Here is a 17,794-nt window from a genome sequence, read left to right on the forward strand (position 1 = left end):
TCCAATATTTCTCCTGGGCTTCCCAAGAAGATGGTCTGAGACCCAGTGAGCTATAGACTGGACCTGACGCACCAGTAACTCCAGGATGCCACAAAACTGTAAGGCTAGTGTTTGGACATGCTTTCCACCCTCATAGGAGACACGTATTTGAATCAACAACCGCATGCACCAGAGATCGAGGTACATGTTTATACAGGCAGCAATGTGGAGTAGTGGCAGGGAGTAGGGAATTTAAGTCAAAGGTTGACAGTTCAATTTCCAAGTGAGTCCCTTGAGTAAGGTACTTATCCTGAACTTCTTTGAATTGATGCCTTGGCTTATTGTGGTTTTCATGGGTTACAGCCGATTTCATATTGACATATGCTTAGATGTGCATTTGTGAAAATTACACTTCTTGTAAATTTTATGTTACCAAACATTTTCTTACAAGTTGATTGGTTGTTAACGTTCTGACTGTCTGAATTAAAGATTTCCTTCTTAGCCATCATTTTTTGTCTGTCTTATGTACTTATGTTATTTCAGCTGAATCATTAAAACTACTCACAACATTACAGTTGGACTCACAAGCTTTACATGAACAGATTTCATTCTGACAACATGTAGTTTAAATCAATACCTTCCTCTGCACAAGGCAATTTGCCTGAACAATAAAACCACAACCGTAGAGACCCTGTAATGCTGAGAATGATAAGTACTATAATCTATAAGTCTCTCTCATTTTCTAGCAGACACACGGACAATGTTCTTATTGACCAATATACCTGTCGATCAAATTCTTTCAATTACCCAGAATTCTCTAAGTCAAAGTAACCATTTGTATGGTTACCTTGGTGATGGTGATATGACTAGCTTCTTTCTTTAACTGTGAACAAATCAAATCTTGTCATTGTTAAGGCTGACATTTCTGTTACCAGTAACAAGACAAAAATCTTGAATGTGCTTCTTGAAGACTACAAGCCCACAAGATATTAAGCTCAAGCCATGTGCAGGGCTCTGTGTTAATGGTTTTCTGGTTGCCTGGTGAGGCAGTGGCTTAAGGGTTCTCAGATTTGGTTGCCCTTTTCAGCTGTTGATATTGCCTGATGTGTACACAGCACCTACACAGCAACAAGGCAAAAACAAGACCAGACAACATTTTGAAAACAAAAGGCTACAAATGAGTGACCATATGGGACCAGGGCTATGACCTGGTCTCAAGGATCCACCACTGGAGTGCTCTCCTTCTTTGGGCCCAGTTGAATCCCACAGTGCTGTATTCTTAAGTGGGACCACTCCAGAAAGGAGGGGTTATGAGGTCCGTCTGAAGATCATATTCCCTGCTCCTGTCTTCGCATCAGGGCCACCATCCTGGACGCCAAGAGGAAGGTGACGCCCACGAGCACCTCGGCGACAAACGAGATCCACGCCAGGGCCAGGGACCAGCCGAAGTGAATGCCGACATCCTCCAGTGTCTGCCGTCCTGATAGACACAGTGCCTCCTGGAAGGCAGCGGCCGAGTAGGACAGGTAAACGCTGATTCCAGCCAAGGTGATCAGAGCTGCAATGGAAGGGATTAAAGGAAGAAGTGAACTATATGCATTGGGTGCTTTCCATTGGGAGCTTTCCAGTGAGCATGATGGGCCCAGCAGCATACACCTAAGATTTAAATTCCAGTTGTAGGCCCTTACTACTGAGGACCATGAAAGCACCATGTTCACCATGTTTGGGTGGACAGGCTCTCCTCAGAAATATATTAAAAAAAAAAAAAAAATATATATATATATATATATATATATATATATATATATATATAATAATAAGAAACATAATAATTCTAATAAGATTTAAGGGAATTTACTGCATATAGCATCATTTATCCACCTGAAGTATTTCAAAAGTAGCCCACGATTGTGTAGTACCCAATCTGAGTAATGCACTGCAGCCATTTTGAGCCACAACACTCACCGCACACAAGGTGATGAAGAGCAATGGATTTGTTGAGCTAATCATACTGGTGGGAGGGGTGCTTAGTGGGTCAGATTGGAAATATTACTCAACTGCTTGGTAAGTCCTTACTGATTTGTTAAATGCCATAGGATCTTTAACACCCTGATAGTACTGTGTCCTCAAACAGACCTTGCTCTCAGCTGAGAACTGTCTCATTGTGGAACTGTACACATCCTGTCCCCGTACTGTCGCTATTCTTACTGTATGCACTTTTGTAAGTCGCTTTGGATAAAACCATCTGCTAAATAAATAAATGTAAAATGTAAATGTAAACACCCACAGTGAGCTGGAGCCTCAGTTTGTTTCATCCGGAGGACAGCATCTCCTGCACCACAGCGTCCCCACTGCCTCACAGAAGCATCAGTTTTCTGCTTGGTCCACTGGCAAAAGTGTCCCCTACTGGCCCAGCAATACCACTTTTGTTACACTTTTATCAACACAGAGATGACTCAGACACAAAGGGGTTGGTTCAAAGAAAACAAAGTTTTCCTTACTGAATACTCGGGAAACACCACAAAGGCAGGTTTGGTACAAAAGTGGCTATACAAAGCATGGCAACTCAAGACTGAGCAACAAGGAATGCAAAGGGCGGGGCTTAAATAATAGACAACACAGGTGACAACAATTACTAAGTAACACGGGTGGAAAACATTAACTAAATGAGACATGGAACAAACAGGAAGATGAGGCCATCCCATGGTTATCCCAGGAAGCAGCAGCTGGGAACCCTGACAACTTTCAGCAGTAACCCGCTTTTCACAGGGCTTCCAACATCCATGTATAAATGAAGCCCAGCCTCTGCCAGTTAAGAGAAGGCTACAGGATGGTATGGCTGCTGAGCGGATTAATCTCTCCAGCTCCATGTAATATCACATGTGCTGCCAGGCACGGAATAAGCTCCCTGTTCCCTCCACGAGCACATTTTGTCCAATTGCTTTTCAAGAGGCCAGTCTGCAGGTTACAGGGCACATGATATTTGAAAGCGTTAACATTTTCAGAGCCCCCCCTTCCCAACCCCCCGGTTAAAGCGTAAACAAGATTAGCCCTGAGATGCTCATTGAGTTAGGACAGAATGTGCAATCATGCTACCCAATCTGAACTGGATGAGACAAATGTCAGAGCTGAAAGTCCCATTTTAAATGGCACCTAAGGAGATTCTATGGAAAATAAATACCCAGGGATCAGCTTAGTAAGAGTCATCAAACATTATCCCCAGGGTTCATATTCCTGTACAAAGAGAGATTTTTCAAGACCATTTAAAGTACATGTCTAGTTCCAAACTAATATGCATTTGATTAATGTAAGATAAAGCTTATAGGTGTTCGGTCATTCATCTCCCATACACATGAGTGACTTTAACAGCACTATCAGTCATTTTAGCCTGTCCCTCAGAGAGTTTAATTATGTCTCCCTGGGCTTCCATTATAAAATATATTCATATATTAACATCTGCATGTCCAATAAGTTACATTTACATAACATAATTGATTTGCTTAAAGTTCACCCTTGTCCAGGGTGACCTACTTAGCTTACCGTTTAGATATGACTCATTTATACAGCAACTCTACACATATTTACTGAAGAGATTCAGGTTAGGTCAATCTTGCTCAAAGGTAAAACAATAGTTTTCTCTCAACTCAGTTCAACTCTGCTCAATATATTGATCATTACATTGAGATGAGGAGCATCCTTACATACATGATAAAAGAAGGAAATGAAAGAAAAACAACATGACATTCAAATAATAGTGAGACAAAAGCTCTAACCTCTGGCTACAACTGCACTTAGTTACTTTGAAGCCCTGCCACCTGGTTAGAAGTGTAGCTTAAGTGGGCCAACATCTCTTTCATGACTTTCTCCCTTCTACACAATCAAGCTTGAATTTTAATTTCTGTCATGTGACTTTGTGAACCTGACAGAACAAGGAATCAGTCAGCAGCCTTTCAAACCATCCCATGTACCCCCCCCCCCCCCCCCCCCCAAACAGTGTCTGCTGGGGTGATGTATTGATGTAGAAGCACACAACAGCAGTGAATCTTACGTGAATCGTCACAGGCAGGGATTGGTTTTGGGAGAGAGACAAGTGAGGCCGCTTACCTCCAAGCAGGAAAAGAGCGCCAGTGAGCAGCAGCAGCATGTACGCTCTGGCCAGGACACTGAAGAAGCCAGCCATCCCTCCGATGACCATGACAATGACGCTGAGGGGCAGCAAGATGACAAATGTCCCGTGCATGTCTGAAAAAGCACAGCGCCACAGTGACATTTAGGAGCCCCCGCGTCCCAGCCGAACCCAATGGGGTGCCATGTTCATTTAAAGGGCACCAAGGCCTGCTTACTGAAAAACAATCAGAAGGTTAACCTTGTTGTTCTTAATTTAACATGTTTTCCATTGACGGATGGAAATTATTTTTAAGCTTACTGTAAAAAAAGAAAAAAAAAAAGTCGGGGAGTACTTGCCAACGATTCAGTGGAAGTGTTTAGCTGTAAGCACAGAAGAGTAAAGGGATCCTGCACGGGTTATTTTTCATGTCCAACCAAATGCTTTCCCTGGATTATATTTGCTTGTACAGCAGCACTTTCCCATTGTTTTTACATAGAAACAATGTGAGGGCACTGTATTTACATCTTTTTGTGGAACAATAACCTGTTTATGTAACAATATAGGCTATCTGAACAAGCTTTGCCTCTCCCCCTGATCCTAGCCTAAACACCTCTGCTGCACCCCTCAACCATTATACACACTGCAGTCCTAAAACTATATTGCATTACATTTTTGGGGTTAAGCAACTTCCTCAAGGACACAACAGCAGTGTCCCACACCTGAACCAAACTGGTAACCTTCAGGCTCCACTATGCCACACTTATTCCCCACAAAAATAAACTGCAAAAGTACCTAAAGCCAACCATAAACCTTTTATGCATTTACACAAGGCATTCACAACGTGTGGCTACACGGCAATCAAAAGGCACTTGTTTGCAGTTATGTGGGTTTTAAGTGGACCAGGTCAAAAATCCAAATCTGCAGTCATCATAACATAGTCCATTTTATAAAAGTTAATCAAAAGTTTAAATTACAGAAAAGCTCACATATCTGAATGTAATGGCATCAAGAAGAACACCATATGGACATTAAAATAAATCCTGTATATCCTTAGATATGCACAATATATCATTTTTGTTGTTACAACCATTGGAAAACCATTCAAAGTCTAGCATTTTAATACATACATAAAATACTTTTCTGTGAAATTCAACAGCTTTTGTCTTGCATACAGTTGATATAAAGGCAAAAGGTATACTGCTGTACTAGTATCTTACATCTTTTGATGTAACCTAGAAAAATACAATAGCCTTATTATTTTTGTGCACTTCTAATATTGTAATACATGAAAGACTCAAATGCAGAATATAATACATAGTATTATTGTATGTATTATATATTATATAACAAAATAATATATATTACATTATTATATATATTACAGTATGAATATGACAGAGTTTTAAAGTTGTTCAAGGTAATAAATCATCCTGACACTGCAGTCAAATTGTCATTTCACAGAAGTCTGACTAACACTTACCTAAAAAAGGGGGCATATCTTTCAATCAATAGGAGCAAGCAAGCCTGACGCACAGCTCGGGGGCAATCAAAAATATAGATCGTCAGGCTGGAGCTGCAAGATTGAGGCACTGTGCAATTAACTCCAATTATTTAAACATGCTGCAGCTGAGAGTGATAAGGATGCCAAATGAAATATAGTTTGATACAAGTTTTTAAAATGTATGAATTTTCCCGTCCTGTGAGGCTCACATCACCAGATTAGGAGCATAAACGCAACCAATGAAAAAAATGATTTTTATGGCACAAAGGAAGGTTAGTAATAGTAACAACATCACATTTTTGCATTTTTTTTACAGGCAATTAAATATTGGTTAGAGGCTTTGGTGCCAAAATGCCCTCATTGCTTTGCAAGGTTTGTCCGATCTAGCCAGGCCTCTTGCAGGGCGATGCTTAAACAGAGGCCCTGTTCTGCGCTCTGCGCTGACCATTACCTCCTTGGAAGGAGGAGGTAAATTACATAGCAAGAGTATAAGAGGAACTGCCTTTTCACACATATCTCCATTCTGGTTTGTCTCCACATGCTACAAGCAAACATTATCATCATCATTTATCTGCTTGTCAGACACCCTTATACAGCTCTAAGCTCCTGGTCATTGGAGCTGGTAACACAGCCAGGGCTTGAACCCTTGTAAGGTTTGGCTTGTTCTCAAGATGAGCACCTTGTCAACTGAGCCACTTGGGATCCCCAGAGCTGGGTGTGTATTCCCATATGTCAAGTCCGGTACTTTAGTCCAGAATCCGAGTAAATAACTACATCATTTGGGCTTCTGACTGTGTGTGACACACCCCCATTGGCTCCTTCCTGTGATGAATGAGATCTTGTGCTTTTTTGACAGTAAAAAAACCACATCTGAGTCAAAATTACTCATTTACTTACATATTTATGCAGCCTAATCGATTTTGCTGACTGTTCATGTTTTTCCCCCCCATGACCACATTCCTCATTATTTCAATAATGTATAGCATCCTTTTGCTCAGCGCCTGTAGTCATACATTCCAAAGAGAAAACAAGGCTTGGCCCACTGCGAGGGCAGGTGTAAGCCCCTCAGTATATAATGAGCTAGAAGTTTCCAGCATTGAGAGATCATAGCATTATGCTCCTTGCCAACATCAGTATGTTCACAGCCTATTTGCTTTATTTTTGCCAGAAAACCAGAACTTCATCTGACATCATTGATTGGTTGTAATATATATGAGAAAAGAATTTTTTGATTGCTCACGTGAAAAAAATGGCTTATTTTGGGGTTCAGACCTTTTCTTTGGGAGAAGGACTCTGCCCAGATACTCATAAATGGATGGTCTTCGAGCGACTGACACAGGCCTGGATAATACACCTTCAGTTTGACATTGCAGTGCCCTACATCATTATCTTATGCCATAGGTGGTATGGCCTGTTCGTCTCTAGTGTGCTATTCCAGTAATCCAAGTTTTACGAAGTCTAAGAGGTTTAAGGAGGTCTTATCCTCCTTGGTAAATGATTGTTCTAAGGCAGCTGATTTAAATGATCAGTTTGTTATTAAGCAGCTTCAGGAGTTCATAACGAGTTGATTATTCGAATCAGCTGTGTCGGAGCATGGAGAGATCTAAAACATGCAGGACAAGGGGTCCTCCGGGAGAGGTTTGGAAAACGCTGTTCTAAGGAAAAGACTTGTTTTATCAAACCACCTTTTCAACAAAGTCTGAAATTGTGTTTTGACAAAGTGGATGAGTGATTCTGTCACTGAAGTATTATACTTTTTGGCTCTGTTTAAGTGTGTGCTGTTCTGAGTTTAATCTACTCCGTAAGCACTGCTCTGGTGTGTTTGAAATCTGTCCTGTAGTTTACCTGGTTGTCTCTTGGAGCATTCAAGGGTATTTACTCTTGGTTTTAAGCTGCTGATAACATTTTGTCCAAATTCTTCCTTGACCATTACCATGAAGTGTCTGTAACTAGTTCTTTCATTGATAAATCCATGTTGCTGGCATTGTTCCTTGTGTACCTGCATTATTACAATCTCATGCGGTTTCATAATCTCAGGCATTTCTGACAGCATATTATTCAGGGAGCGTTACTGCAATGATTCAGTACAGATTACATTCAATCAGTTTTATTAGGTTGTCTATTCTGAGGTGTTTATCTTGATACTGATTATGGTTTACATGTAATTATTAGGTATTCAGTATATCAACAGTGAATGGAAGGCTTAGACAAATGCAGCCAATTTCATCCTTTGTTTCATTTTGTTTTGCTTTTGTTGGGGGGGGGGGGGGTGTAGCGGTGGTGAGTCTATGATTGCCTAAAGCCCAGCAACCATTCAGCTCTTCCTGAGTAAATGATATTGCAGGGAACATCAGCCACCAAAAAGGGCAATTTAGCAAGAGTCAACACAGGGATTGTACTTAATAGCAGAATGTCGCAAGAACACTGTCGAATTCACAATATATCCCATATTACTGTCACTGTCAGCCAGGCAATTATTATTGGACTCTGAGCAACATTGGAGTTTTCCTCTCTAAGGGCCAGGCTTCCTCTCAGCCTGCTGTTATACACATTTCTTTTCTCTAATGCAGACTGTGAAGCGTGCTCTGACCATTTCTTTAAGAGCACTATGTTAAAGCTGTTTACTATTAATAAAATAGCAGATTGATTGACTGACTGACTAACAGAATTTATGAATAAATTGTTTATTTTTCAAACAACATATATTATTATATGTAATTTGTGTGATTATACTTATATTTATACAAAAAAATGATTATATGAATAAATATATACAATTTAACAATGGCTTTGTGGCAGATTGCCATAATAGGCTTGAGTGATGCCCAGCGCAAAATTTTCCAGTGCCAGCTTTTACAAGTACAGGAATCATGTGCTTCAGTTATTATAAAAAAAACTGGACTTGAGTATGGCAGTGGTTGTTTGAAAGGTGCTGCTATTGGAAAAAAAAATACACTACTTCTTTTGCCTTTGGGTTCACAGAAATAATGTATTGATGAAAGTGTTCTCGAATTCTTGGCACAGGAGATTTCTATTATCTGGCAATGTGTTCTGACCTTTTAGCTCTTAGAAGAACTCTGCTTGTAGATTTCTGTTATGATATGCCTGTCACTCCCAGGAGTTTGCTGCCAGTGCTGACTGTCATACCGAGAGTATTTCTCTGAATGGTAAACTCACGTTTTCCATACAAACAACATAATAAAAATGTGCTATGGATTTCTTTGTTTCTTCCCCTATATGCAGCCCTATTTTGGAATCAGTAGTTCTATACCGGAGCACACCACGACCTCTGCACTTGCTCAGGAACGCTGAAGTGAGGTGAATTTGATACTCACTCACACAGCCAGCAATGTTTTTCCACTGCACATCCCACAGCACACGACAATGGAGTGGGTGCTCCTTTGAGGATAATCAATGTCATCCCAGAGGATACCCACCCCTATCCCCAGCAGAACGGAGCCAAGTTGTTCTGCCACAGCAGGTTCCCAATTGTCATCGGATCATGACACAGCTGGAATCGAACTTAGTCTGTAGAACCCCGCTTGCTCTCAAAGCAAATGCCTGTTGAGCTTCTTGGGAGCCCCAGGGGGGTCTTCAGGATTTGTACTGACACAGTTCAAGACATGTCACATCATTAAACAAATGTGTAGTGTCCTTTTTGGAATGCTTGCTGCTGTTAGTTGTCTTGCCAACATGTTCGGTCATCAAGACTCCATTCTTGTTTGCTGAGCAATAATGATCATAATAGTAAACTATAGTTAAGCCTCTTACATCTGAGGATCTCAAAGTCCTTTGCGATGATGAGGGAGCTCTCCTTATCCAACACTCATTTGCTGCCATGAGGAAGCATTATCTCTTGAGGAAGTATTATCTCTTGAAATGACAATAATTCAATGGTCAGGTTGGAAATATGGCTGTAACCAGGGTGATATCCCTGCTCTGCGATAAGTGCCATAGATTTTAATCACATACACAGTTTGTCTGGACCTTGCTGTGTTGTATCTCTGATTTGTTCCACTGCAACATGACATAAATGTGTTTTTCCATTACTTGGGTGTTTTAGTAGATCAAAATAAATTATTCTGAGTAGGAAACAGCTGTAAAATAAAAATTTGTCTGCTGAAGGAACAGTGACATTAACCATCGAAAATGCTGTGTCTACCTTCCTATGAAAGCAGACACAACAGTACTCGCACACATCCAAATATAATGCAACAAGTGCTGGTAAATATACATCCAGACTATAATTGTTGGAGAGCTTTTTCATTCACTTCTACCTCTATTTTCACCCTATCAGTTCCCTCCACTTGGTCCAATAATTACCTTGAAGTGGAGAACACAGTGTTCAGTGCAGATATGTTCAGCCTGGTATGGACTAGAGCACTTCTCAGCCCATGCCAACATATTTTCCTTTACTCAAATTCTAATTGCTAAAAAAATCTCAACAAGCTGATAACTTTTAATGAGTCCACGCTCCCGCATAAAAGTGTGTGGTCTCTTACAACAGGGAGAGTAGTCTTGGGTGCCTTGATTTGAGAGCTCTTAAACATATATGGATTTAATCCAGTATGGGAGACTTCATTTGCAGCACTAATTTCACTCTCACTGGCCATGTTGAGTCACGCACACAGACAGTGGAAGCGTAGAACGCATTTCATTAAGCACAAATAACAGGAATGTTAGAGGAGGCACAGGAGCGCCTCTCAAAGGGGCCTGACTCTTTAAGAGGAGGTAAAAGGCGTTTTGGAGGCTGCTAAGTTCCTGTCCGTGAGGAGCTCATTCCACCATAAAGGAGCCTGAAGAGGAGGAGGAAGTGGCAGGGCATTATGCCCCAGCTTAAGCACGGGGCGAATGTCGTTTGCCTGCCAGTTAACTCAGTTGAATGGCAGAACATCAGAAGAAAAAGGTACCAGGGAGGAGGATGTTTGGGAATGGCCTGAGGTCTGCAAAAAAGCGTAAACAGCAGCAAAGATCCAAATAAGACATAAGAGGGCCTGAAGTGAGGAAACAGAGGGAGTAACACCAGACATTGGCAACAAAGATGAAAAGGGATCTCATTATAATAAGTATGGTGGCCCTGCAGGGATGAAAAGTGACAACAATAAAAAAGGAAGGGCACCATTTCCGAAAGAGGTGGGTTGCATCCAAAAGGGATGGCCAGCTAACAAAGTGAACAAATCTAGAAAATGGAGGCAGCATGAAAACTAAAACGTGAAAATAAAAACAAATGTGTGGCTGAACGTCAAAGTTCATCTCCCTTTTTCACTGTTGTCACTTCACCCTGCAGGGTTACTGTGGGGACTGTGTGAGAGCAGACCTGAACAAGAATCATGTGGACAGAAAGGGCACAGCACTGGCCTCTGTTTAACCAACCGTGAGCTCTGCTCCGTTGAACATTGCCTTTCTTGCAGTAGTGTACTTTGTGAGACAAGGTGGGTAGGGAATGCAACAGATTTAGCAGCCTGTCAGTTATATGGGTTATGACTGGGTGGCCAGATGTTGAGAACCAGTTTGGGAATTTGCACAAGGTTTACTCTGTTAGTGGGTTCTTGTAATTGGATGCTTAATGATCACAGTGTGCCAGAAGCTTGGTTGATCATAGGCATCTCCTACAGCATAGTGTTCCCGGCACAGCAGTAGGGAGCTGGCTTTCATTTAGAACAGAGGGAGGAGTGCTCCCTACTGGTCACCCCAACAAAATGTCCGACACTATTTAAGAGGGCTTCCATCCAAATGCTCACCAATCTCTGCCCAGCTCTGTCCATTTGTCACATGAAGGGCCAAGGAGCTGTATGGTTAATAATGTCAAGGTGATTAATTTTGAAACGACAGGTGAGAGTGCACCGTTCAAACAGGTGGCAGAATTTTCCTGTCACGGGTGGAGGACATATATGGGGTCACAGTCATTCCTTGTAATTGTATTAAGCCACTTTACTCCCACTGCTGGAGTCCATTTGCCTGCAGTGGAACTGAGTCATTGCCTGTGATAGCTGATAATGTATTGGCCATGCCTTCCCAGTTCAAACTCCATATATAGTGACGTGCACCGTGCCACTGTTTCCAACTGGCAAAACGTCAACGCCATATTTTCCTGCTGGCGCGGTGGACACTTGTACAAAGTGTACAAAGAGAAGTCATTTTCCCAGAGAAATGTCCCCAGGTGACTTGACTAAGGACCTGAGTCAGACAGAAGGGCCTAACCCTGCGCTCACACCGGCAGCAACAAAAAAGCGACAAAGCGTCATTCATTTCCAATGGTCGCTGGGCAACACTGAGCGACATGGCGAATGGCATCGCCTGGCTACGCGATCACCGCGACTTGGCGACTAAAAAAAGTAAAGCGAAGCTCAACTTTATGCAAATGAGCAGCGACAGAGTCGAGCGATGGCCAATCAGGGCAGATGTGCACCTCATATTCTTTCGCTGTGAAACGTTTTCTTAAAAGTTATTTCCTAAAGCATTTTAGTTCCCATAGCGGCGATTGCGAGTGCAAGCTACTTTGCAGTACATGGTGAAATGGTAATGTCTGAAGCAAGATCACAATCTTTATAGGAAAATAAATTCCCTCCAAAACATATTTTTCAGTGGGAATACACCTGATTTGTGGGTTCATGCATATATTGGGCGATATATTAATAGGCCTGCCTTTAAGAAAATACGAACATAAAACTCCATGACGAATATAGCAAAGACGATGGAAATATAACATATAAATAAATATAAAATATAATATACATTTATAATATTTATTAGCATATACATTTTTTAGAAAATTGATGCATCTCCTGTCAATACATTTGTAGCCCACTTCCTCAAAACTACGTTAACAACGCCCACAAGCTGGCTGCAGCAAGCGATGGCGAAACAGTGACTAGCTGCAGCAAGCGATGGCGAAACAGCGACTTGGCAACGTACAGCGATAAAGTCGCTGCCGGTGTGAGCGTAGGGCAAAGGGTGGAAATGGGCGTGTGTGAGAGCCAAGAATGGAAGGAAACAGTTAGGAGCGGAAGAACAATCAGACTGACTGGGCTCCTGAGTCACTCAGTGGCTGAGTGCAAGCCAAGCTCTACTGCCTTGGTTTCATCCCAGCCACGTCCACATGCAATGAGGACCAGGAGCCCTCAGCAGCGTAGGTGGGGGGGAGATGTGTTACGCTGAGGAGGTTGGGATGGGTATATCAGCAGGGACTGCTCATCAGGCACCGGGCAAATTATCGGTTTCCTGTGAGTTCCTTGGTTGAGTGATGCCTGTTCTCCAGTGAGTGCCCTTTCAGCTGTAGTGCACTGTATCACTTGCAGTGGGAAAAATGGGCATTGGCTGCATGCGAGTGTATCGGTGGAATGCATTTGATTTGCGTGAGTGCTCCTGTGTGAATACAGAGGTTGTTGTGGTAAGACAAGCCTACAATTTGTGCTTCTAAGAATAGGGTATGGATGAAGAAAGAAACATCACTGACAGATAAACATCATAAAGAAACATCACTGACAGATAATGATGGAAAGGAGAGAGGGGAAGACAATTTTTATGATGATTATGATGATGATGATAATTATCAGTATTTTATTATATTTTTAACATTCATATAATATTCATTTAATATTCATATAACATTCAACTGACAATTCTAATTATGCGTAACTATAGAAACTAAATCATGTTATTTAGAGCTAAGGACAGTGCATTGTGGGTAGACCCGCATCTGGACCAAAGTAAAAGATGGCTGGTTATGACAAGGAAAACTAGGGCATTCAACACCTGTCATTGCCAGCACCCACAAGCCCGTTTTTCCATTCCAGCTTCAAGCTTGTGGGAAACCAATCAATAACCCTGATAGAGGTGTCTCTAAACCTTAGATTTATTATTCATGACCCTGAGTTGCACTGCATGTCAGCAATACAAGGTCTGAAATGTCAATACTAATGCTTTCATTGAGAAAGTCACGGCTCTGTGGCTCTGTAACAGCACACAATATGCACTTGGTTTTAAAATACATAATGCTGTGTCCGGTGGACATAACTGTAAATAACATGCCAAACAATTAACTCACAAAGAGCACCAGACTAGGTTGATCCGCAGATGTGATTGTGTTTTTTATTGCATTGCCTTACATCCAGGTGTACTTTGACCTGCTCCAATGCCGCATTCTGCTCACTCACCTTCTGATGTAATGCTGAAAGTGGCCAAAGGGGGCATGATTGACATGATTTTGTGACTTTTATTTCGGAATGAGGATGTTTTTGTTTCACACACGCCGTGCATAAATTAACAGGGTTACAAAGATAGTCTTTTCAGTTTTGTTTCACTGCATTCATGTTGGAAGTGAAACAGGTTAAAGACAGAGAAAATTATTTCCACAACTGATGTTACTAGTACTGGATATTATTATTACTAGTGATATTGTTATTAGTCATATTGTAATGAGTATGGATCTCCAGTCCAATCTCCTTCATTCAGCCACATTCTGGAGGCGTGCTACTATAATTCAGTGAGCAAGCAGGTGGAGACTCAAGCTGGAGCTGAATGCCACATCTTAATGCCGTGTAATCAGTGCAAACAATTAGCTCACGCCAAACCCATGCACTCCTTAAAACGAGCCAATTCAATCTCAATTCAAACAAAGTTATTGTTGAGGAAATACACTGGAATACCGGCTACATGCAACGTTCCACTGCTGCCAACTTAGCTGAGCAGGATGAACTAAAAGGAGAATGTAACGGCACCAAAAAAACCAGACGTGTACATAAAATATGTAAATGTACCATAATACTTTTGTCTCCCAGTTTTCATGTTGTGGTAGCAATCAAGCCAGCAATCGGATACACATATAAATGGGATCAGAGACAGGTGATATTGACCTCTGACCCAGCAGGAAGGGATCCACTTTGACAGGCCAAGTACACTTGATCGGCCCAGAGAGGACAGTCTTTGAGTCCCAAAGGACCGTGTGGACACCAAAATGTCTGGGGTTGCACTGCAGACTAAGGAAGAGAGCATTATTGTATGTTAGATTAATGCTCATTTGTACTGGATAGATGCAATTAGTAATATTGATGGTGCTGGTCTGTCAAGATGTTTAAGTCTCCCTTCCTGCCAAGTGACAACATTAGGTTAGTGATTCGCAATTGCATTTGGTCCTCTTTGAAGAACTGCTGAGGGAGCTATTCCTGGCAGTGAAAATGAAACTTTACCTCCTGCCAGGCAGCTGTTTGCTGCATGGGGTCTAGGGATGTGAGCAGAGATGATGATGCTGTCGGCCTTCAGGAAAGTATACTTCAGTAAGTTACGGTCCTGCTTGCTGATTGGGCAATAAACATTAGAGCTGGGTCAATGTTCATGATAACAACACTGTGAAAGCTAAATTCTGATTTAGCATATGATTACTCTTCAGACCCTTCCAGGGAAAGAAAGTATGGTAAAATTGAGAGCGAATTGGTCTGTTGCAGGAACAGATCAAAATGGAGAGAAATATGCCTCTTTGAAATTTTTAATTAATCGCATTCTGTTTGCTGTTATCTGGAGTGACTGACATAGCTTACAATTTGGTTGAGGTACTTCACCCAAGGGTATAAGAATTGAATACAAAAGGGTACAAATCAAGGAATCAAGTCATGGGAACCTTTAGGTTACAAGCCCCTGCTAATTAGCACTGCACTGCACTGCTGCTTATCCACCAAGGCAATGAAAAACCACAATGCTTGTGAATTGTGGGGGGTTGACCTGACTCCAAGGTCACATAACCTTGGGTTGGGTCCAATGGACCCAAATTTTTTTAATGAATGGAGAAGCTTGCCAATGAATAACCTTACACAACAAGAAAGCAAGTGAGCTGACTAACTGGAAAGCTAGGTGTCAGATGACATGTATAACATGAGCCAAGAATTGCCGTCAAAAATGTACCCAAAAAGCTTTTCTTTGGAAAATTTGTATATGTCCATCTCATTGCTATGGCTGTCATCTGGTGCAAATTGCTATGTTATGGTTATCATTAAATGTTGTGGTGATGCTGGATTCTTGTTATCCTAGAGTGTAAAAAGGAAGAAAAGGAAGGAAGAAAAACCAAAAGAATGCAGTGCATGTGATGCTTGGCCCTTTTATTAATAATAATAAAGAAGATAATAGAAAAGTTGAAGATGAAGTTAAAGGTTAGGGTAATGACAGTGATGACAGCTTATTTAAACTGGAGGATATCTATCAAGAGGGTGTCTTGTTCCTGAAAGGTCACTCCTTGCAATAACACTGTATCCTTTTATATCCTCTTCGTGTGGGTGATTAATGAACCTATCACTGATTTATTACTGTTGTGGTGTGGTAGCTATTGGTTTTTGACAGGAAGCAGAGCGTGGCATGAACATCACTGTAATGAGACCCCCCCTCCCAACCCCCACTCCCACCCCCTGTTCTTCATGTGCATATAAGCGACTGAACATATCCCGATGTGTGTGTTTCAGCCACAGAGATGTCCATAAGGCATTATCTGCACAGCAACTTAAATGTTCGGATTGTTGAAATGGGTCCCAAAAAAAAAAGACACCATCTTCAAAATGGTCTCGCTGTGATGACATCGGAGACCCGGGCAGTGGTACGGTTCGCTGGTTGCATTTCCATCTCTGTGGTGTTGTTCATCTGCTGTCTTAATAAAGTACCACTTATCTGTCACGCTCAATTCTGTGGTGGAACTCATAGAACTTGCCTGAAACGGGCAGGGAATGCATTGCGCCTGAAGGACACCCTTAAGTCCCTTTTAATTACAACTGTCTAATCTAGTCCTAATGAATTGTAACGTCCCATAAGTGCTGTGACAATCCAGGAGGGGACTGAAATCTCATTTTATTTGACTTAGTCTTCACGCCTGATTGATGAAAAGGAAGACACCCATTACAAGAAAAATACAGTATGCTTGAAAGCTTAAAATTCCAAATGCTCACTCACAAATAATATAATAATCAATAGACTCCAATTGCACAGAGGAGAAAAAATCATTTTAAAGGATGTGAATCATGTGTCTGGCATTAAATATCATAAATATCATAGGTTCAGTCAGGATCAGCATCATTCAGTTAAGGACTTTAATGCACTATGGTACTGTAGCCTATACAGCCCCACGAATTCACACGATAACATTAAAAATGAATATGATGTAAATTTTATCTGTCTTATTGCAGGACTGTGTAAAAATGCTTTACATTCAAATGTGCTCCGTATTTGAGTAATTTAGTTTAAAACATTCCTAAATTAAACAGGAGAAAAAAATAACATTAAATTCAAACATCCATTTTATCCACTTGTCACTCCACTCTTAAGACTGAATCACTTATGAGATTCTTGAGTTGGGACAGGTGCAATTCTTATAAATGGAGTGCATTGTAGATACATGGCTCATGCTAACAATGGCCATTATATCTTAAGATATACAGTAGGTTGCATATTTTGAAATATAATTAAAACATATTCTTTACATATGTGATTTTATTATGTTTTTCGACATTTACTACGTCATTCCGTAACGGGCTTAAATGGGAGCAACTGCAGCAGTTTCCAAAGCAGCGCCAGGACACTATGTTTATTTGTGGGTAATCGGTATATCACACTGTGAGCTATACTGAGTAGACTGATACATAGTGAATGCACCGTGAATTGCCATCTTCTTCATAACAGTGCACTGTTCTCTTATGTATCGCACATTAGCATGAAAAGTAATGGCTTGTGTATACCTGTGGTTTGGGAGAAAGAAAGAGTGTGTTTGTGTGAGGGGAGTGGGTGTTAAAATATGTTTAGAGGAAACATTTACAAAGTCAATCCCAGTGTTTGGTTATTGTCACATCAAAGCTTGCTGTATTGCCTCAGGCCAGTAAGAGAGGTAGATATTGAGAGGTGGTAATGCTCTGATGAACTTTTTTCATCAAAAAATAATATAATACTAATAACACTACAATTAATAACTGATAAAATTTTATAGTATTATTTCCCCGAGCGGAAGTGCAATTCCCCCTGCGTGGGCTAGGGGGGTGCGAGGACCCTTTCTTGTGCTCAGTGCCAGGCTGACAAAATGTTGCTCTACTATTTCCCTGTTCATTTAAATGTAAATGCGCTTAAATCTGTGTTTTGCAAAAATGTTCTGACTTCTCTGCACTGTGCTCACCACAGTGAGCATCCTCCCTCAAGCATGATAAGAAGGACTGCAAATGCTAACAAGAAGAATGAGATTA

The 17,794-nt window shown here is 41.2% G+C and overlaps 1 protein-coding gene across 1 annotated transcript in view; it reads right to left on the reverse strand.

Annotated features, from left to right (window-relative positions):
- Nucleotides 1-1,307: 1,307 nt before the first annotated feature.
- LOC118794035 (transmembrane protein 114) overlaps nucleotides 1,308-17,794 on the reverse strand; it is a 28,131-nt gene continuing 11,644 nt past the window's right edge. The window contains exons 3-4 of the mRNA XM_036552168.1: nucleotides 4,084-4,221; nucleotides 1,308-1,537 (exon numbers count right to left, since the gene is read on the reverse strand). Of these exons, the coding sequence (XP_036408061.1) occupies nucleotides 1,308-1,537; nucleotides 4,084-4,221 (368 nt within the window). The remainder of the gene's footprint in view (nucleotides 1,538-4,083; nucleotides 4,222-17,794) is intronic.

This window comes from Megalops cyprinoides, chromosome 19, assembly GCF_013368585.1.
Source record: "Megalops cyprinoides isolate fMegCyp1 chromosome 19, fMegCyp1.pri, whole genome shotgun sequence".
Taxonomy (NCBI): domain Eukaryota; kingdom Metazoa; phylum Chordata; class Actinopteri; order Elopiformes; family Megalopidae; genus Megalops; species Megalops cyprinoides.